This window comes from Dipodomys spectabilis, unplaced genomic scaffold (assembly GCF_019054845.1).
Source record: "Dipodomys spectabilis isolate Male_0828 unplaced genomic scaffold, ASM1905484v1 ptg000002l, whole genome shotgun sequence".
Classification (NCBI taxonomy): Eukaryota; Metazoa; Chordata; class Mammalia; order Rodentia; family Heteromyidae; genus Dipodomys; species Dipodomys spectabilis.
Genome location: NW_024870679.1, coordinates 23703929 through 23726547, shown reverse-complemented (window position 1 = coordinate 23726547; position 22619 = coordinate 23703929). Strand labels below are relative to the sequence as shown.

The 22619-nt window shown below is 33.8% G+C and overlaps 1 protein-coding gene across 12 annotated transcripts in view; it reads left to right on the top strand.

Annotated features, from left to right (window-relative positions):
• The window catches only part of Adgrl2 (adhesion G protein-coupled receptor L2), a 176311-nt gene that overhangs the window by 128850 nt on the left and 24842 nt on the right, over nucleotides 1-22619 (top strand). For 5 of the 12 annotated variants that reach the window (XM_042676653.1, XM_042676648.1, XM_042676655.1 and 2 more), the window contains exons 5-12: nucleotides 1394-2194; nucleotides 8032-8325; nucleotides 8887-8990; nucleotides 9839-10024; nucleotides 10812-10850; nucleotides 13707-13890; nucleotides 21354-21479; nucleotides 21736-21941. In XM_042676653.1, the coding sequence (XP_042532587.1) occupies nucleotides 1394-2194; nucleotides 8032-8325; nucleotides 8887-8990; nucleotides 9839-10024; nucleotides 10812-10850; nucleotides 13707-13890; nucleotides 21354-21479; nucleotides 21736-21941 (1940 nt within the window). The remainder of the gene's footprint in view (nucleotides 1-1393; nucleotides 2195-8031; nucleotides 8326-8886; nucleotides 8991-9838; nucleotides 10025-10811; nucleotides 10851-13706; nucleotides 13891-21353; nucleotides 21480-21735; nucleotides 21942-22619) is intronic. The other 7 variants (XM_042676654.1, XM_042676657.1, XM_042676702.1 and 4 more) reach the window with 3 other exon arrangements.

Genomic DNA, 22619 nt, shown 5'->3' with positions numbered 1-22619 from the left:
CCAAAATCCAATTGTCATTTTTATTAATTTCTTGTTATTCTTATGGAATTAATCAATTTAACAGTTGAGCTCACACTAGATAAATGGGCTTGCTACACCTGTGCATGCATTTATGTTGATAGCATACATATATAAAGGAAAACTTGATAAGAATTCTGAGTGACTTTGAAAAGGCATGAGTATGTATAGCATACATTAGTGGAGAGTTTCATTATTTATTCAGGTACACTAAGTGAAGCAACATGCCAACTTATTTGCATTGCCTCCTTAATCTACTAAAATGATTGATCCATGTTCTTTTATGTAACTTTAGAATCTTTCTCCTGCTAGGTTTTCCTGTGTGTTTCTCTTTATCCAAAGTAGTACAGCTACTTGTTCTTCCTATATTTAGCATCTGTTACGAATTCAATCTTAGACTAATAGTCAATTTATTTTAATCTTTTTTCTTTTTTCCTTGCACCTTTTTTTATTTTTCTTCCGATGCTTAAAATAGAAGTGGAGCAAAAAGGTAAATAACGTATTCAGCCTGAACCCCAGCTCCCTGTTATGTGCCTTATGGATGTTAACCTCCTCCCTCCCCTCTCCCCACAACACTCCTATGTTAAAATAATCAGCAGGATCTCATAAATGCACCTCATAAAGAAGTCGACTGTTGACAATGAGATTATATGGGCGCTAAATCTGGTGATGGGTAAAAATTCTGAAGTCTGCAAGGGGGAGCTGCCCTTTCCTGTTTCTTTTTTTTACCCTTTATCTCTTTTTTCTGATGCCCTTGGACATTTTCTTATTATTAAAGTGTCATCTTGCCTGGCTTCCAGAACCCTCTCCATAGCATGCCATGGTTATATGGGGTCCTTCTGGTCCTTCCATTACTGTTTTCCTTGTATTTACTTCTCTCTGTTCCTAATTACATTTTTCAAATATTTATATTCTTTGAATTGAAACACTTTTAACTACCGTAAAAGTTCTAATTAAGTCTTCACATTGGCTTTTCAGTCTTATTTGCCTTATTTTATGGTTTTGCTTTTGGGGATCTTAGATGTGGGCCTAGGGACTGGAGGGTTTCGACTACGACAAAATACACACTATTATGCACAAGCTCAAAGTTTGAAGGCATATATTACAAATTGTTAGATTAAAAACACACTTTAAATTTAAATTCTGAATGAGCGGAAACATGGGTGTTTGGATTTGTAGAAATCAATCCCAGCCACTTTGTTATGCTAGTACTCCTTGCATTAAGTGTAAATTTTTGAAAAATTAAATGCTAATAAAATATATCTTCTATCTTCTTTTTTGGGTTAAATTTGTAATCAATAAAACTTTTGCTTGTATAGTTTTTTTTTTTTTTTTAACTTGGCTTCCTTTCTTGTTTTTTCTCTGTGACTGTTAGTTTTTGTGTGCCCTGGGACTTTGAAAGCAATTGTGGATGCACCGTGTATATATGAAGCTGAACAAAAGGCAGGTGCTTGGTGCAAAGACCCTCTTCAAGCTGCAGATAAAATTTATTTCATGCCCTGGACTCCTTACCGCACCGATACTTTAATAGAATATGCTTCTATAGAAGACTTCCAAAATAGTCGCCAAACAACAACATATAAACTTCCAAATCGAGTAGATGGTACTGGATTTGTGGTATATGATGGTGCTGTCTTTTTTAACAAAGAAAGAACAAGAAACATTGTGAAATTTGACTTGAGGACTAGAATTAAGAGTGGTGAGGCCATAATTAACTATGCCAACTACCATGATACCTCACCATATAGGTGGGGAGGAAAGACTGATATCGACCTAGCAGTTGATGAAAATGGCTTATGGGTCATTTATGCCACGGAACAGAACAACGGAATGATAGTTATTAGCCAACTGAATCCATACACTCTCCGATTTGAAGCAACGTGGGAGACCATATATGACAAGCGTGCTGCATCAAATGCTTTCATGATATGTGGAGTCCTCTATGTGGTCAGGTCAGTGTATCAAGACAATGAAAGTGAAACAGGCAAGAATGCAATAGATTACATTTACAATACCCGATTAAACCGGGGAGAATATGTAGACATTCCCTTTCCCAACCAGTACCAGTATATTGCTGCAGTGGATTACAATCCAAGAGATAACCAACTCTACGTGTGGAACAATAACTTTATTTTGCGATATTCTCTGGAGTTTGGTCCACCTGATCCTGCCCAAGGTAAGAAAGTTTGTTAGTATTTATGTCATTTGTGAACTGTTTTACTTTTAAAAGATATATAATTTCCCACCTATTTTCTTCCCTTCTCGTAGTTAAAGCACAAAAGATAATGTTCTCTATTTTAGCCTATTTTGTTCAATTTTCTTTTGTGAAATTCATTTAAATGGTGGCTTCAAGAAATGGTGGCAACACGAGGCAGTTTAGTTTTTCATTGCAAAAAATATTATACTAGGTACAAACCTGTAATGTTTTTTTTTTCCTTCTTCTTTACCTGACTTCTGAATTGATGATAATCTATGTGCAGACCTTTTAACTTCTTGGCCCTGTGGTTAAAGGAAATGTGTATTAGGAATTCTCAAGAGACCTGGCTAGGATTGATGTACAATGCCAGTTAAAACTGTTCTGGACTTTTGGTGTCTATTCTCTGGAAGGGAGAGTTTCCAAACATCTGTCTAGTTCATTACATAAAATTACAGATTTTTGTTTCCTGATAAATTAGTGACAGTTTAAGCCAATAGTTTGGTGACTCAAAATGTCATATTCAATATTTCTCTGTCTGTAACTGTCATGTTCAGACTCACCATTAAATGATTTTAACATATGATTTATGATGACAAATCCACTGGTACTTTTTTGTTTGTTCAATTTAGATATTTTTATGGAAGAGCATTAATTAGAAAATAATGCTAGATATTCTGAAACATTTATGCCTATTAAGGAATCTTTGTATATGAGAAGTAATTTGTGAAGTAAATGAATAATTTATTAAAACAAGATTACCCTCACAACAATAGTGTAACTTTCTAATGTATTATAGAACTTGCACCAATTGCTAGTTTTTCTATTTGAACAGTGATGTTTATAGATTTTAGTTATGAATATTTTCTGTGTTAATTGGAACTTTCAAATTATGAAATTACTTTAAAATTTTAAGAACTGGAAAGTTTTGAAGTGATTAAATCAATCTTTTTAGCAAGGTGGAACTTGCATTATTCTTAGCCTATTAAAGCAATAATCATATACACATTTATAAACATAACTACACATTTTAAGTACAGTTGATAAGTTCTAAATATTGTCATATGTTCAGAACCTCAGTACAAATCACAGTATTTTGTAGTTGCATTTCTAATATAAATCTAGAAAATGAAAATATGTGAGTTCTGTTCATAAAATAAGAATAGCAGTGACTTTGGGACTTAGTGTAAGGTATTTTTCTCTCTGAATCAATACTGGGGATCTTTTGTGTCCTAATAATATGATCATTAAAATTTTAACAACTGAACCTTTTACTTTTCTGCTAACTTTGAAGCCAGCAATTGGGGGTATTTTGTGTATCTGTTTTTCAGGGACTACCACATGCTTCTTTATCCCTCATTCTTCTCCAAAGGCAAGCTTCAGGCATTGGTAGATTTCAAACACTGGCTAAAATTGTATGGACCCTTGTGTTAACCTCTGTGTAACCCACATTACCCTGACAAATGTTAAACTTCTCTTAGGTGGCGTAAATCTTTTCATTAGAAAGAAAAAAGAAAATGCTTTAAAACCTGAAAATTCATAATCAAGCTGCAGCTGAAGAATTATGAATAAAGAATAGAGATTCAATTCAATAAAAGGTCATTATATACTTGTCACAGAATTCTTAAATGAACAGAAACAAGTAGCAGTATCATTCCCTACATACGGTATATACGCTAGTAAATAATGCATTTCTAATCAAAAGGCTTTGATAATTTAGATTTTTTTCTGAAGACCAATTGTCATTTTTGAAAATGAGAAACTTAAACATATACCTTAGACATAGTTTTATAGTTCTAAAAAGTCAATCTTAAGTATTCCCACAACACAGAAATTCATATTGACCCTGTATTAAGCCCTAAGTAATCAGAACAATTATCTGACCTAAATTCCTTTTGCTGCATATGACCCATATTCTTATTCTTTCTTCTTATAATTTTCCTTCATGTACTTTTGGAGACTCATGTCCCTTTGAAGTATGCTATCTATATACCAGTATGTGAGACCTTGCAGAACTATTCTGGTCCAAATGTTTAGGTCAAACCAACAAGCCACGGTCATCTTTCTTAGAACAAGGTTCAAAAAACTTATAGGACAGAACAACCAGAGAAATTAGGTCTTAAACTTTCATAAAGCAGTTATTAGCTTAAAATCCATACTTAAAACCTTAGTAAGGACTGAATGCTTAGACAATAGAGCAAAAAGATGGTGAGCTGAAGAAGAGCTTGAACTAACTAGCAAAACCTTGTCTCAATAACAATGAAGAAAGATTTATGGACTGAGTGTGCTACAATGTTTGTGTCAAGATGTAAATGGCCTATTCCTTCTCTTCTCTAACAACCTAAGGCATGATTTTTAGCCTTTTCTTATTCTTGCATGTTGTTTATGCTGCATTCCCCTAAATTAAGATTGATGTTCCTTTTTCAGTTTCTCATTCCTACAGTGGACTGAGTACTGTTGAGTACATGAGAGTACTGTTTTAACTATTGGTTTTTCTATTTGTGCTGCTTTATAATTTCTTAATCTGCTGACAGATCTTACATCCCAAATGTGAAATACAGAGTATTGAATTTTGGCAGTTCCTGAATATGTCTTAAGTTCAATTATAAAGATAGATATTCCAATAATATGAGGGAATGTTTTTAAAAGCTGGATGGCTCATGCTTGTAATCTTAACTACTCAAGTCGCAGTTCAAAGTCAGCAGGAATGCCTGTGAGACCCTTAATCTCCAATTAACTACTAAAAGGCCAGAAGTAGAGCAGTGACTCAGGTGGTAGAGCACTAGCTTTGAGGGGAAAAAAAAATGCTCAGTGACTGTGCCCAAGCCCTGAGTTCAAGTCCCTACTCCTCTCCCAGGATGTTCTTTAAAACATATTCATTAATTCTAGACATTGGATACTCATAAATTTAATCCTCATTTTCACATATTCACTTTAGCTGTAGTTCCTTCAGTCAAAATTGCGTGATCTTTTGGACCTCAATGAGAGGATTATTATCCTTAGTACTAATGTGTGTTGTCCCAAATCTGTTTGAAGAAAGGAACTCAATAATAAAGTTTTAAATTTATACTCCAATGGAAAACAGGACAGTTCTAGATATTTGTTCAAATCTTCATGTTATTACCCATTAAATGTGTTTAGTTGCACTACTTTTGAGTGTTTATACTTGGATGGTAATTGGTAGGCAGACTGCTAAGTCAGTACATTTGGATGCATGATATTTCCTGAAGAACAGAGCTATACAATAAAGGTTCAGCTCTGAGTTCTCGTTCTATCAGGAGAGTTCCTATGGCTTGTACTACTATTTGCCAGGTATGTGTCAACTTTTGAATCTTCTGTCATGTACATTTCATTATGAAAGTTTTGCCTTTTGAACCTTTTGTCATGCACATTTCATTATGAAAGTTTTGCTTTAATCTTATGTTCTAATATTTTAAAAAGTAAAGGTAAGTTGCTGCATAGGATGCTCTATGTTTTCAAGGTTTGTGCATATCTTTTACTTAGAAAGGTGTGATCAACCCAGTGGAGTGATCCATGCCAATAATCCTTGCCAACCCAGGCAAAAACATGGTACACAATTTATTTTTCAGCTACATAGGAAGAGAAAATAAATTTGCCATCTAAGATAGTCTAGGCAAAAAAGTAACTTTCCTATTCAAAAATTAAAAAAAAATATGTTAGGGGAGTGGATCAAGTGGTAGAGCTCCTGCCAGGCCTGTTTAAGTAATGCCCTGAGTTTAAAATCCCAGAAATAATATGATCTGTTGATCCATGAATGGTGATTGGCACAGCATCTGGCACATAAATGTTGAATAAGTATAAGCCTTTATCAGTACCAGATGGTCCATTGGTATTTGTCTCTACCTGTGGGAAGAAGCATAAGATTTGGAAATATCTGTATACTTTCAGCTTCAGCATTTACAAATGATTGCTTTTCTTGAACTATTGCTAAATCTCAGAAATTCAGATTGTTCCCCTATAGGATTTAGTGTAATAACATAAAATTTTACTTTGATGAAATCCCAGTGGTCATGTATCAATTCTCTTCAGACTTCTTTTGACAATCAAAAGGTGCAAAGGTATGAAAATACAGCACTCTCTCCCAAATCCATGGGATCTTGGCTGCACAATACTTTACTTTTTGGAGGTGTTTTTTCTACTTTGTCTCGGTTATTACAAATCTTTACCAGTGCCTAGAAACCAATCACTAATTGTAGTGTACATATTTCCGTGATTAATTATGTATTAGTACAGTGTGAGTAAGGTGTGATAATACTGAACCATTCCACACTGCCCTTTACTAACTCCCCGTTAAGGCTCTATTCAGTGGCAGTCATTTGACACTTCTGTACAAGATTGTGATGCTTTTGACAAATGTTAATTGAGAAAGCACTGAAAGCCTAGCTGCATTGTAATCAAAAGAAAATTACAGAGGTTTAACAAGATGTCAGGCAAGTGCTTTACTAAAAGGATAGACAGGTTTAAATAGGTGTCTGCAGCAGCTTGCTAGGCATGATGTTTGATATACATAGGCACTGCTCATCTTGTCAATAAATGGTGCCATGAAAATAAAACATATGCATAGAGTTTCTCCTGCGATAGAAGAGAAAAAGGAATAGAGTCTATATAGATAATACGAAAATTGTCAGTTCTTGCCTTTTCCTGTATTTTTTTGCAATTGTATCGGAATTATATAAAACAAGTATTTGTAGGCCAAAATTTAAAATATTAGACATATTATAACATGGACTTTTATAATTTAAGTTAAAATATGAAGTTTAATGATTTAAAAATGTCAGTTGGCTGTCTCTAATATAAATTTTATGCATAATATGTATAAGACTTTGAGGGTCAATCATCTTATAAAATTGGTAAATAGGAATAAAACTTTAAATTTACATTACTGTTAGAAACTAGTGTAAATTCTAACATTCTAAATGGTCATATGAATTTTTTGCTCAACTTTTGGTGCTGCTTAAATAAGTAATGGAGGAAACATTGGGTCTCATTTTTTTTAAACCTACTTAATTGTTTGAAAGTAATGTTGGAGATTAAAAATAACATTTTCTTTAAAAGTACTCTGCTTTGAAATAACTGTCCATAGTTTCTTCTTTTATTTTCTCAGTTAAGGGTCAGTGTGATATGGAAGATGGGTTTCAAATTAGGCAGTATTTGATCTAACACTTTTATCTTGGTAAAAGATTGTATTAGTACTTTTTACCAGAACTAGCTGCTGCTTTTTCTACCTTTCAAAACATATAAAATAGCACAAGCATGCCAGTCATATCTTCTGTTTGGAGCTAATCAGGCATGTTTAAAAGTCTCTCAAGCAAGAATGGCTGCTAGGTGGAAAGATGGCATAGAATTTATTTTCCTGCAAAATGTAGAATAGGCAACTAAATCTTCTTATAGTTAGACTTCCATTGATATTTTGAATTGTTGATGGAGTATGAGTTTATAAAAGACTAGAATTTTACTGTTAGCCTACCTTTTATTTCATGTTAGATGGTTTATAATGAAATAATACTTAAACTTCACCCTCAAATATTTCATTGAAAAGGAAACCCAACAGAAGAAGAAACTACAGTGAAAACTATAACCTTTTAGGCAGTGTTATCAGTAAGTTCCATTAGATGAACAGATTTATTCTACTCATGTTTGAGTAGCTGTTTGTTGATGTGGGGCATTCAGAAGGGTAAGAGGGTGTGTGTGTGTGTGTGTGTGTGTGTGCACGCATGCACATGCATGCATACATTCATGTGTGTACACCAGTATGTGGGTGTGTGCTTGAGATTAATGCACTCATCTTTTTTCCATAGTGCCTACCACAGCTGTGACAATAACTTCTTCAGCTGAGCTGTTCAAAACCACAGTATCAACCACAAGCACTACTTCACAGAAAGGCCCCATGAGCACAACCGTAGCTGGATCACAGGAAGGAAGCAAAGGGACAAAACCACCTCCAGCAGTTTCTACAACCAAAATTCCTCCTGTAACAAATATTTTTCCCCTGCCAGAGAGATTCTGCGAAGCATTAGAAGCGAGGGGAATAAAATGGCCTCAGACACAAAGGGGAATGATGGTTGAGCGACCATGTCCCAAGGGAACAAGAGGTATTTCCTGTAAAATACTATGCATACATTTTTTTTACATTTAGTAAGTTTTGAATTACACTGAAGCTGATTGTATTTGAGGAAGAGGACACTTAATCATAGGAGACTTTTACTATTTTTGTTTCTTTGATAATCCAGCATCTGTAGAACACTTAAATGTTTTTAAACCGTAAGTCATTTAAGGTCAGGTGTTGGATTACTGCTTCTTCTTGAAGGCCTGGGTCAAGACTGTGATTTTTTTTTTTTTTTTTTCCCCTCAAGGACACTTGTGAGGCTCCACTACAGCAGCCTTTCTCATTAGAACTATCACTTTGGATGAGCCTCAAGAAAATCAAGGGCTTTCTGTTTGTTTGCTGTAAACGTCTGATATTTCTGTGCTGACTATATATTTACTGTTTATAATCTGCATTATACTCTATATTTTTTGTCAGTTACTGTCAACTGCCTGTATTAGCATTTATTGGGAATTTAACACATAGGCTAGAATCATCGTAGCTGATTTCCTCAGTACATGCAGAAAAATGGTTTCAATTTCACTGTTGTTTTCTACATCTGTTGTAGGAACAGCCTCATATCTCTGCATGGTTTCCACTGGAACATGGAACCCTAAGGGCCCCGATCTTAGCAACTGTACCTCACACTGGGTAAATCAACTGGCTCAGAAGGTAGGTTGGAACATTTTTATATGCTACACATTGGTGATTTAGAACTTTTAACTTCCAACGTAAATAATTTAGTTTTCTATGTTAAAGCCAACTTCGTTGTTCTTTGTTCAGTGTAAAAGTAAAAAAAAGAAATAGCTTAGTTTTGTCTGTAAATTATTTATTGAAAGTGACATGGTGTTTTAGTGCATGGTGTTTTCTATGTTAAGCTTTTTAATGAGTACATATTTGTTTAATTTCAGTCATATTTAGTTTGTTCTCCTTCTTTTGATGTTCACAAGACAAATAGTGCATTGGTTTAATAAATCAAGTTTCATTAGGTTTGTGACTGAATCCACAGAATGCAAACAGATGTTTATATGACACACGATTATGATACAATAACTATAAATGACTTTAAAGGGCATTGGTAACTTGAATATTTCAGAATAATGCAATGCCCTCTTTTTTTCTTCCTATTCATTTACTGTTCTCAGGGTACAAACACTAGATAGTGACACTGAATCGTATTAATTACCTTCATATAACTGAGTCATTGAAATAAATAGGATTTTTTAAATAACCATTTACAAGGGTGGGGTTAAATGAGAGTGCTCACGACAGAAAAAAAGAGTTTTTTTTTTCCCCCCCTCTTCTTTTCTTTTTTTAAGTGTGTGGTTAAGAATTTCTTTTGTGTGTTGAGGATCTAAAAGCCTTTAATCTTCTGAGATGAAGAGAAAGTTATTGGTCTCAATTAGTTGCAGATTTTGACATTTGCAATTTTTTTTCACCCCCACTAGGGTACTCAAAGAGAAGTAAAAGCCACAAACAGAATAGGAAACCTTACTGAGATAAACAAATTGTCATTTCAGATCAGAAGTGGAGAAAATGCTGCTAGTCTAGCCAATGAACTGGCTAAGCATACCAAGGGGTCCGTGTTTACAGGGGATGTGAGTTCTTCAGTGAGACTGATGGAGCAATTGGTGGACATCCTGGATGCACAGCTGCAGGAACTGAAACCTAGTGAAAAGGATTCAGCTGGACGGAGTTATAACAAGGTAGGAAGAACTTGTCTGCTCTTTGAAACTGGCCATTCTCTATGGCAGCTTTCCACTCTGTGGCAGCACGCTGCCCAACCTGATCCCCTGGACATACACATAGAAACAACCCTTCTAGTTGGGTTCATTTATCAGAAGGAATTAAAATGCAGAAAGGAGTTGATGATGGCCTCCCAACCTACCCCCAGAAATGGTATTAATTACCTGTGAGATAACCTAGGAGATTACCCAGGGGAGATTTTAGTTGGCAGCGTATTTATCCATCAGTCTCACTTTGAATGTATATTGTTGGACATGCAGTTTATAAACTTTATATTCTTATACATGAAGCAATTATGATAGTAGCAAAATGGTTATATGTCTAGGAACTAATATCATCACTGAACTACTTCTTTCAGTGTCAACTTTGAGGAGAAGGATATTATTTTACCTAATGGCAAAAATATGATAATTACTTCATCATACTCTTTATATTAGGTTCATTTGAATTTAAAATCTGTGGCTCATATGTGGACTTTTTAAAAACCCACAGTATTATTTTTGTCTCTCTCTTTATTCACTTATTCATGCATTCATTCATTCATTCATTTGTGATAACATGATTTGGGTTAGTATACTTAATCAAATACAGCAAAAGACAAGCTGTGTTGGTAGTCAATATAGACACACAGACGTCCAGAGAGCTACTCTGGAACTGTGAAACACCAGCTTAATTTTTGAGGATTCTTCTTTCCTCGTTCCAACAGATAAAATCTAACCTCTGATTTTCTTTTCTTTTACTTAAAAGCTCCAAAAACGAGAGAAGACATGCAGGGCTTACCTTAAGGTATCTCTCCTGTGCTGTCACCCTGCTTTCTCCCCCTCTTCAGCTACCTGCCACGCTTTATCATCTTGCTGCATGATCCAATGTATTTCAGTCTTTGATAATTATATAATGTGCCCCATATCAGCTGTACAAATGTTGGCTTTTCACAGGTATATTACTTTCAGAGTAAGCAAATCATTGATCTTAATAATTTCAGCTGTTTTTTTCATTCATCCAAACTATAAAAATTTTAATGAAGTATCTTCTTCTGAATTGGAAAGTAATCATATACTGTCTTTGTTTTCTTTTATCATCTCTGGATTAAACAACTACTTAAATAAAACAGCTATGATATATTCTTGGCAGTTTATCATATCAAAGACTGTGTGGTCATAATGTATGTGCATGAAAAAAAATCACTGCTTTCTTTGTGGTATATACTCTTAAATAAAATAGGCTTTGTTCTGAAAAGCTTAGGAGTTGTTTCTAGAATGAGTTATATGGATCTGGATTACTAGAAATAAAAGAAAAATAATAGAACAGTGATATCAGTAAATACTACCTGTTGGTTTTATTATACTCATAGGAGCAGAGAGCCATGGGTTGGCTTAGGGTTCTGTACTCCTGCGGTATTTCTTTCTTTCTTGTATATCTGAGTAATAAGAAACATGCTAACGCTCTTAGTGCAGTTATGTCATACTAAATCTCTGTGATAGATTAGGATACAAATACCTTATTGTGTTTTGTTTTGATCTGTTTAAAGTTTAGAAGTTCCTTTGGGGGAAATAGTTATTTTCTAGCCTTAACTCTTCTGAGTGCCATTATCAAGGTAATTCAGATCTTACAAAGCAAATTCATACTATGATGACAAAACTAAAGAACTTTAATAGTTTCAAGTAATAGAGGTTTTTTCCAAATCTGTATCTTCACTTACTCTAGTTGGCAATATCTAGGAGGTGGAGTGGTATTTCTCTAGTTAGGAAAAGATATTGTTGGACTTGGACATTTTTTAAGAAAAGGCAGTGGGAAAAGTATATTCCCAGGTGATAATGTTCTGACAGCCCCTCTTGAGCCTGTTTAATGAGGCAAACAAGTAACTGCTGAAGTCTAGAAATTTTCAAACTCAAATCTTCAGGTTTCCTTTAAAGACATTAGTTAATGTACAAAATGTAAAAATTGGTATGCTGCCCAGAACATATATTTCAGTGTGGGGGAAAAATAGCCTTTATCCCCCTTGGCAGGAAAATACTACTTCAGGACTATGATTAGGATAATGATTATGTTCATCCTACTAGCAACGTACAAATGGTAATAAATCAGGAGTGTTTAAATCAATAAAAGCATGCCACCAGAGAGGACTTTTTTTTCTATACCTGATAAATTTCAATGTGAATTTCTGACCAGTATCAGTTTTCAACACATCTAAAACAAGCTTCTCAATTCTAATAAGACTAATCAAACTCTCAAAATTACCAATCAGAAGCTGACTTACACTATGTAAATGTAGCTAGTTTCTATAAGGCGTCTATGGGGAGTTTTTAGGTAGGAGTCATTTATAACTTAAATTAGAGGCTGTAGTCTATATTTTTTGGTGACTAATGAATCTGGCCTCAGCAGACCAATTTGTGTTCTACTCTGTCTATTGGCTGTAACAGTATGAGTGTGAACATTTTGACTCTACTATCTCCCATGACCAGAAAAAAGAGCCTTTCACACCACTTGGAAGTATCTTCCACTAGCCAGGAGGAAGGTAGTGGTAACTCACAAAGAAGACAGAATGGGGATATTAAGATAGATTGAGCTAATTAATTTTACACTGACAGTAACCTCAAACAACTTCTCCCCTTGCTCATTTTAATATAGTACCTAAAAATACTATCTCCATTGTTATTAACATAATATATGTTAGTTTTCCTTGGTGATTACCAGTAGATCAAAGCAATGTGTATATAGACATAATGACACAGTATAACTAGGCAAATGGAATAGTTAATAAATGTAGTGATGTCAGATTTCCAACTATTGAAGAGATACTTAGGACATAGCTGTAGTGATATCTGCACAAAAGTGTGCCTGCAATTGATTAGCTGATGAATATATTTTTTACTAAATGTTATTTTGTGTGGTGATAAACTTTATGTATAAATATTTGCCACTTGGATTTTATGAACACTTTATGCTTTTCTGTTTTTCTTAAATTAATGGAATAAATAGCCTTTGCATATTTGCTTGCTATCTTGATTCCTTTATTTCAGACCATTCTTTATGAATTAAGTTATATTCGCTAGAGTTTTTTCTTGTTTGCTTTTGTTGTTGAATAGCGGGGCAGGGACTTGGAAGAGTGAGTATGTTTGCAGATAGTTTGTAAACTTTAAAATCATTTTTTATTTGATAATAAGTAGTCAATGCCTATAAGGCAGTAATGATTATAGATCAGGTTCAGAAAAGCATTATTGCTGAAATTTTAAATATTAGTATTATTCTGGTTCAGAGACATCAGTGTTTTTTTACTTAGAATAGTTAAGTCTTGAAATTATAAACAGGGCCACTTCAGTACTGTGGCCACTTCAGTAATGTGAGCCATGTCTCAGGTTTAAGAGCTACCACATTTTCCTTCAACAATTGAAATATGATTAGATAAACAAAAACAAGCTGCCTTTCTACATATACCCTTTTTAATCAAATAGCAGTCCATTAATGGTTAGTCATATTTTCATGGAGATATTCCCAGTTTAGCAGATAGATGTTGGGGCATTATTTCATATAATAGCTAGTCATCATGACAAATAAACATCACCTTTGTCACTAGTCAGCCATTGAAAACCGCACTGGTTTTAGGAGCAGTCAGAACTAATGATAGATTTCTAATGGATGCAGGCAATTGTTGACACAGTGGACAATCTTCTGCGACCAGAAGCTCTGGATTCTTGGAAACATATGAATTCCTCTGAACAAGCGCACACTGCAACAATGTTACTGGATACATTGGAAGAAGGAGCTTTTGTCCTAGCTGACAATCTCTTAGAACCAACTAGAGTCTCAATGCCCACTGAAAATATTGGTAAGTGAATGTATTGTCAGATTTAACTTTTATTTAGGAGGCAGATAGTTAAGACAATAGTGTTTCTATTCTGAATCTGTTCTTTCCTAGTGCTAAAGTTCATTTTTGTTAAATTATTTTTGTCTGCTTGCAAAAGAAACATTGATCTTACTTAATAAAATTAATGGAAAAGCCAAAAATCTGCCTTATGTCTTTCTAAAGTCGCTTTTATGGGTATGTTTATGTGAGTTCCAATTGAAAAATCATTAAAGGAAAAAAAGTGTAAGAGCACTTAAATGCCAGAATATGGATTGCTTAAGTAATGAAACTGCTTGGGATAGGGGGATGGCAAATGCTTCTCCATTTTATGTAATATGTTTCTAATGAATTTAAATTACGCTATGAGGTATGTCCTCCCAGTCAAATGCTTCAGTTCACAGAACTTGATAGTAATGTTTATATTAAACATAATTTTCTTCAGGTAAAATCATGGGCAGTGATATACCTCTCTCATATAGTAAAATCATTCCAAATTCCTATGTGTGTGTGTGTATGTCTGAGTGTGTGCGTGCACGCACGCATGTGTGCATGCATCATGTACATGCTTGTGCATCCACACATACTAGTTCTGGGGCTTGAACTTATATTCTGATCACTATCATTGAACCTTTTTGCTATAGCCTAGCACTCTTACCATTTGAACAATAGCTCCACTTTGGTATTTTGGTTGTTAATTGGAGATAAAAAGTCTCATGGATACTGATGCAGTATCTAATCACCCAATTGTGCCTCCCATGTCATGGGAATTTACATAAAAGCATGTAGAAAACAATATAAATCAAACTATGATACCTGGATTTAAATTCAAAAACTTCAGAATATTGTTTTGCTTCAGTAAAGAAAGAAAGAAAATACTTAAATCATTTGTTTTGAGGGAAGGGATGACAAATCACTCAAATTCAAGTTGACTTGGTCATGAGGAAAGCAGCATTTTTAACATAGCCTTTTTGGTAATACAACATGAATGTAATTCCTCCTCTCTCTGAAGCTTCTGTTGTTCTTGAGGCTAATCTAATTGCCCGTCTTATGCAGTTCTCATGTTATACGCTCCACAGTTCTTCTCATCTGTTTACCAATATACAAAGTGTAGACTTGATTATGCCATCTTAGTGAATGTGTCATGACAGAGTTATTTGATGGTGGTGCATTATAACCTCAACTTGTTTCTAAAGCTTCTAAGAGTGTTTAAAAAAAAAACAAAACATATAAAATTTCCCTCTTGTGCTCTGACAAGTATTCAAGACAATCCAATGGGACAGACTGACTTCTGTACTCCCACCAATCTTCCAAATGAAGAACACACTATGCTTTATGTTCAGATTGCCTGTCTGCCTGTCATATATCATATATGAATATTATGTTTATAGTATATGAATATATATATATCTCAATTCAGCATGTACACTGAAGAAAACAATGTCTGGGAATATATTCTCCTAATACACTGTCAACATTATAAATGATTCTTCAAGATTGATTTTATTTTTAATTAAAAACATGAATTGAGATTTTTCTAGAATATGGTACACCTTTTACAACAATTTGAAATAATACCTGTAATTCACTATTTTTGTCCTAACTACTCAAGAAACACCAAAATGAATATATTATATGTATTCTAGTATAGTTAGGACTTTTTTATTTTTTAGGTATAAGCAATTTTATGACAAAAATAATTCATTATTTTATATTAAAAACTCATATTTTCCTCAAACTTATATCATGATCATTTTGGACATGAGTGCTAAAATAGCCTAATATTTGTTATGTATGTTCTTATTGGGAAGCTCTTAATCTTAATTTAGAACATGGCAACATGCTTAAACAATTTTCTTTTCTTCCCTTGTGATTTCTCTTTAAATTTTAATGCAATTTCATAGGGTCATTTCTTTCATAATAATTTGTGACATAAATTTGATATAATTATATCTAATTGTGGTATATACTATAAGGGTATCCATTTTAAGCTAACAGTTGGATGAATTTTGGGCTAGTGAACATTCATAGAATTTAATCATCAGCCTGGTAACATTTTCATTTCTTGGGAAATCAAGTTGCCTTCTACCCTCAACCCCAGAAAAATCACAGATCTACTTTTCTATTACTATAGTATTTGTTTCTAGATTGAAAGGAATTATACAGTAGGCACACTTTTTGGTCTTTCTTTTGAGATTTATTTAAATAGATGTATATGTCAGTACTCCACTCCTTTGTATTGCTGAGTATCATTCCATTATAAGAACATATTGCATGTGTGTGTTACTCTTTTTTGTTTTTGTTTTTGTTTTGTTTTGTTTTTTTGTCAGTCATGGGGCTTGAACTCGGCCTGGGCGCTGTCCCTCAGCTCTTCAGCTCAAGGCTAGCACTCTGCTTCTTGAGCTACAGTGCTACTTATGGTTTTCTGGTGGTTTATTGGAGATAAGAGTTTCATGGACTTTCCTGCCTGGGCTGGCTTTGAACCGTGATCCTCAGATCTCGGCCTTCTGAGTAGCTAGTATTACAGGTGTGAGCCACCAGTGCCCAGCTTTGTGTTACTCTTTTATGAAAGAAAAACAAAACATTTAGCTTATGTCCACTTTTTGTCTGTTATTTTCTCCTCCTGTGGTCTCCAACAACTATATTGTGAGAGTTCTTCTTGCTTTACATCCCTTTGAATATCAGTGGTTTTCCTTTTCAGCCATTTTAGGGATTCTTTAGGGGCATCTCATTGTGGGTTTATTTTTCATTTCTGTGATTGCTAAGATATTATTACCTGTTAGGTACCACTGGGGTCTGGGAATAATAGTTCAAAGTCAGTCCAGGCAAACAAATCTGTAAGTTTCTCCAATTCTCTTAATTACTGAGCTAAAGCAGGAACAGGAAATGTGGCTCAAGTGGTAGAGTGCCAACACTGAGCAACAAAGCTAAATGAGTGCAGGAGGCCAGAGGTTAAACCCCAGTGTCAGCACACACATATGCACACACACATTTTGTTCATAAATTCTTTTTAGATGTTTATTTTCTATGGACACAGTTTTGATAATTTTCTGGTTTATTTCTTTTGTTCATTTTTAGCTGTTTATCTTCTTTTCCACAAAGGTTCTTTTCTTTCTTTGTTCTGTTTTGTTTTTGTTCCAGTCATGAGGCTAGAACTAAAAGCTTAGGATCTAACCCTAAGCAATTTTGCTTAATGCTAACACTGTACCATTCGAGCCACAGCTCCACTTTCAGCTTTTATATGTATCCCATACTCTCATAACACTTAAAATTTAATGAAAATAAGTCTAAAAAAATAAAAATGTAGATATGTTTAGTTTTTGTATATCTTTAATAGTTGGTTTGTTTCAGTATGATGTGCATTATATAGCTATACATTATATGTGCTATGTTGGTTGAATGTCTTAATGATGAGACTGAATCTTTTCTTTTTAAACCTTTATTTTGTTGAAGAAATCACGCGGGTGATTTGTTATATAGAATTTCCAACATTCTGGATTTTACCACCAGTGAATCATACAACAGTGATTAATACAATATTTCTATACTAGTTGTAGAGACTCAGTCAGTTTAGGTTTCATATTTTTTTCTTCCCTAGAAATTTTTCTGTTGTGCCATATCATAAGACTGTTCAGTTTGTTGTCATTCTTTGTGACATTAAGATCATTTAGATAGTTAATGGTGTATGCTATAAAGCTTGACCTACCTATTCATTATAAAGTTGCGTTTGATTTATTTTCAAAGAGGTTTATTAATCAGAATTTGTTTTGTTTAGACACAGTTACGTCACATTGAAAAATCACAGTGGTTCACAGCAACAGAGGTTTACTATGATTATATCCTGCTGGACAGCCATTGAGGCTGGACTTGGCCCTGCCTTCTGTCATCTTCTGTTCTGCTCTATGTTGTTGTACCTGGGATGTAGGCTCACAGAGAAGCTCTTCTGGCAGAGAGTGCATAGTTTTTCTAAGAGGCCCTTCATGTGCTCATCTTCTCATTTCATCTTATTACAGCAAGTAATTTGAAAAAATAGGGTAGAGAAATACATTAAAATGCTATCTACAGCATTGGCTGTGAGTGAGACTTAGAATGGGTCTCCTATAGTCATGTATATTCCCCCACAGAAATCTACATAATTTCAAGCATACAGATTAGCATAAACATCTATGCACCAGTCACTCATCTGAGCCACGGTTATTTTACCAGATGCACATCAATTTAAAATAACAACAACTAATTACAAATTCTGTGGGCAGTAAAGTTGATGAAGAACATTCTCTGTGACCAGATTAAAAATTGATTAATTCACATCCTTAAGTTATTTTCTGGCCCTTAAAAAATGTGTGTGTGTGTGTTTTAGATGGGGTTTCACAGTGTTACTCAGACTAGCCTAAACTTCAGATTGGTGTTCTCCTGCCTCAGACTCTTGTTTATTATAAGTTTTACTTCATAAAAATGTATATATGTAATAATATTCATGTTATTAACATTTAATATTCTAGAGGCAATTGAATAAATTTTCTCTTAATATTTTTCTATGTATATGCACTGATATTTATTTGATCTGTAAGAGTACTGAATTATTTGACTTCTTCTATTTCTTTTTTTTCTGATGTAATGAAAATATAATGAAATGAACACATTCATCTACATCTTGAAAGAGTTTTTGAGAGGTCAACAGATCTACCTCCAAATTTAAATAATGTTTTCTAGCTTTTTTTTTTCTAATTATGTCCTCACTAGTAAAACCATCACTCTTTACTAATACTTTATCATCAGTTTTGTTAATAAAATGAATTTGAATTGATCCCATTACTGTTTCAATTTGCAGTTCTTTGATTATACTTGCTTTTGATAATTTTTAATGCATTTCTTTGCTTATTTTAGTTTTCTCCCTGTGAATTGTTTGTGTTTTTAAGTTTTCTCCCCTGTGAATTAGTTGTCCACGGTGTTTCCCTTCCCTTTCCCTTTCCCTTTCTGTTTCCTGCCCTTGCTCTTTTCCTTTTCCTTCTTTCCTTCCTTCCTTCCTTCGTTTCTTCTTTCCTATCGATTTTAAGGAAGAAGCTTTCAAATGCTTATTCTGTCTGTGCCTTTTTTTTAAACTTTTTTTTTTCCATAATAGGGAAATTCTTTTAGGGCTGGTTCATTTTGATATCTGATTTAAGTAATATTCTTTTTAGTTTCTTGCTTAAGAAAATTTTATTTTGTGCCTATGAAGACCTAACACCTCTATATCTTATCTCTTCTCTTCTCTTTTCCTTCCTTCCTTCCTTCCTTCCTTCCTTCCTTCCTTCCTTCCTTCCTTCTCTTCCTTCCTTCCTTCCTTCCTTCCTTCCTTCCTTCCTTCTCTTCCTTCCTTCCTTCCTTCCTTCCTTCCTTCCTTCCTTCCTTCCTTCCTTCCTTCCTTCCTTCCTTCCTTCCTTCCTTCTTTTCTTCCTTCCTTTCTTTCTTCCTTTCTTTCTCTTTCTTTCTTTCTTGCTTTCTTGCTTGCTTGCTTGCTTGCTTGCTTGCTTTCCAAATAAGACTCTCATTATATGCCAGGTTTGTGCTATATAGTGATCCTTTTATTGAAGTCAAGGTATAGTCATTAGATAGGATGACAGGTATAATACAATGTCCATCCCACCAGCATAACAGCATACTGGTTGTAATGGAGTCTTTCTATTCTTTGCTTAGGCTAGTCTTGAATGTCTCCTCATTTCTGCCACCTATGTAGTGGTGCTTAATAAGCAATAAAGCTAAAGCTTCATAGCTGTCTTTAGTCATTCTGAAATTTACTTGTGATTGAGGTATTATAAGACATAACTAATTTGAATTTTTATGTGAATGCTTATTCTTTTATTAGTGTACAATCTATTCCTTTCCCAAATGATTTTAATGATATCTATGTGATATGTCAACTTTCTACATGGTTTAACATGTTAGCAAAGTCTAAAACTTTGTATTGTTGTGTTTTCAATAAAACTCATATCCCTTGAGTTTTTCATCATTGCTCCTTAAGGAATTACCTTGGCAGCTTGTTGGTACTTCTCTTCCAAAAGAATTTTAAAATCAATTCATAAAGTTCTAAACACAAAATACACGTTGGAGTTCTTGTTGGAATTTGTCTTCATTTGTATGTTGATTTTGAAAGAACTACCAAATTGATTAGTTGAGACTCAGATAAGACTATCACTAATTCTGTTTGTTCTTAACATATTTGAATAAATATTTTCTATTCAGATAAATATTTTCTATTAATGTCATGCACATTACAAAAAGAAAAAAAAAAACCTTAGTTTTATTCCTATAAAACGTATACTTTTTTCGTTTCTTTTCTGTCTTTATACCTTTTTTTTTTTTCTTGAATTTGTATTAAATGGTATCCTTTAGTGTAGTGATAAAAAACACAAATAAGGACACAAATAAGGATCATTCTGACTTTAGAACCAATGCTTTAGTCTGGCAGTGGTGGTTCATGACTATAATCCTTGTACTCTTAAACTGTTGTAGGACAATCATGAGTTCAAGGTCAGCCTGCATTATTACATAACTGAGACTGTCTCAAAGCGAACACAGAAACAAAAGAAATGCTTAGCCATTGTTTACTTCAGGTTTTAGATAGATTTCTTGTTTAAAGCTAACCTTTTTCTGTTTCCTACTCTTACCTTCCTACAGAGGAACCAATAAAATGCATATCTCAACTTCACATTCTGCAGCTGACAGAATTCTAGATGCCATATGAGTATCTTTATAAAGTTGTATTTTAGTTACATGGTTGAATTACCTCTAGGAATCACTGAGCACCGGTGTTTTCATGCATATAGCTAAATCTGTATGTATTTTACAAAAAAATTATAGAAGATAATAAAAAAAGGTTACAGTTACCAATAAAGGTTACAAGGTACCACTAAGTACATTTTTGAAGGAAAATTAAAGACCCTTTGCATTGTTGATGATTACTTGTTACTAAAGGGTTGAATTATTTTTCCTTATGTGCTTTTCAGAGTTGCAAATGATTTTGAGTATGCCATACATAGAAATGGATGTTATATGTGTAATTAAGGAATGCAATTTTATACTTCATTTTGCCACTGGAAACTGTTGGTTATTGAAAACATAAAGAGTCCACAACATATAATTTTACATATTTTAAATTTGTTGATCTAAATAAAATTTTTGATTTTAAAACCTGAAATTTTGTAGATTAAAGTATCACAATATTTAATTGACTAAGGTTATAGTTAGTAATTAGTTCATGACCAAAGACATAAAAATATGAAGAAAATGTTAAGAAAATTATTTAAAATTATTTGAGACAAATCAAGAACAAATGTAAGAACTTTTGGAGTTACTTAGTTTTTGTTCATAATTTCTTTGAAATATAACACAATGAAGTTTTGTAAATAAACTGTAGTTTAATTTAAAACCATCCCTTTTCATCTGCCTTTATCCTTTCTCTCCTATAGTTCTGGAAGTTGCAGTTCTCAGTACAGAAGGGCAGGTCCAAGACTTTAAATTTCCTCTGGGCATCAAGGGAGCAGGCAGTTCAATCCAACTGTCTGCAAATACTGTCAAACAGAACAGCAGGAATGGTAAGATGGAACAGCTTTGTAAAAATTGGCCCTTCTTATTTCCCTCCCTCTTCCCTTTGCTTTCCCTTATTCTAATCAGCTGAATATTTGACCCTGACTTTAACAAAAATGACTTAGCATTGAAATAAGACCTACTTTTTCCCAATAAACTTAATCTAAATAAAAATTCCATGAGGCCTTTCTTCCCCCATTATATGTCTTATTTTATTCATAAGTATATTTCCTGTGAATCATATGACTATTTTTGCCTTTCTAGGGCTTGCAAAGTTGGTGTTCATCATATACCGTAGTTTGGGACAGTTCCTTAGCACAGAAAATGCAACTATAAAATTGGGTGCTGACTTTATCGGTCGTAACAGCACCATTGCAGTGAATTCTCATGTCATTTCGGTTTCCATCAATAAAGAGTCCAGCCGAGTATACCTTACTGATCCTGTGCTTTTTACTCTGCCACATATTGATGTAAGTTAATGTATGCTAATGAAGTTGTGGAAGGTCATAAAACCAGAGTGGAAGGAAAACAAAATGACATGCTGTGATGCAAAGAAGGACAGTGAAAAGAAAGAAGGGAGAAAAGACCTTACCATTTGAATTTTAAGTGTTGGGCTAGGTCAGAGACACAAGTTTATTTAAGTCTGTGAACATAAAATTAAATGAGCCTGGTTCAGTGATTATTAGAACTTTAAGTGTATTCTTAATGAAAGCTAATTCAGTAATCAACAGGAAAATGTAAATGACTCTAATTTGTTTTCAGATGAAAATTAACTCCTACCTTAGCTGCAGGATAGCTGAATATTAACTCTTAAGACTCTAAATTTTTAGAATAAAAAATTATTCTAATTACCTGTTCTGATTACATTGTGCACAGTGGTTCTCGGGTATTGTGTTTTAAAAAATACAGAATTGCAGAAATGGAATTCCTATGCTGTGTCAACTTAAATAACCAAGATTTCCAGAGTTGACAAAAATAAATTTATGAAGTTAGTCTTTGTTTTGTCTCTACTTCATTGAGTTTATTTATGAGAACCTTGATCTAGTAACTATGTTTTGTTCAAAGGGCTGCTATTGTGTCACTGAGAAATAACCATAATAATGGACCCATTGAAAATGGATTTTTTAAAAGACATTTGGTTCCTATAG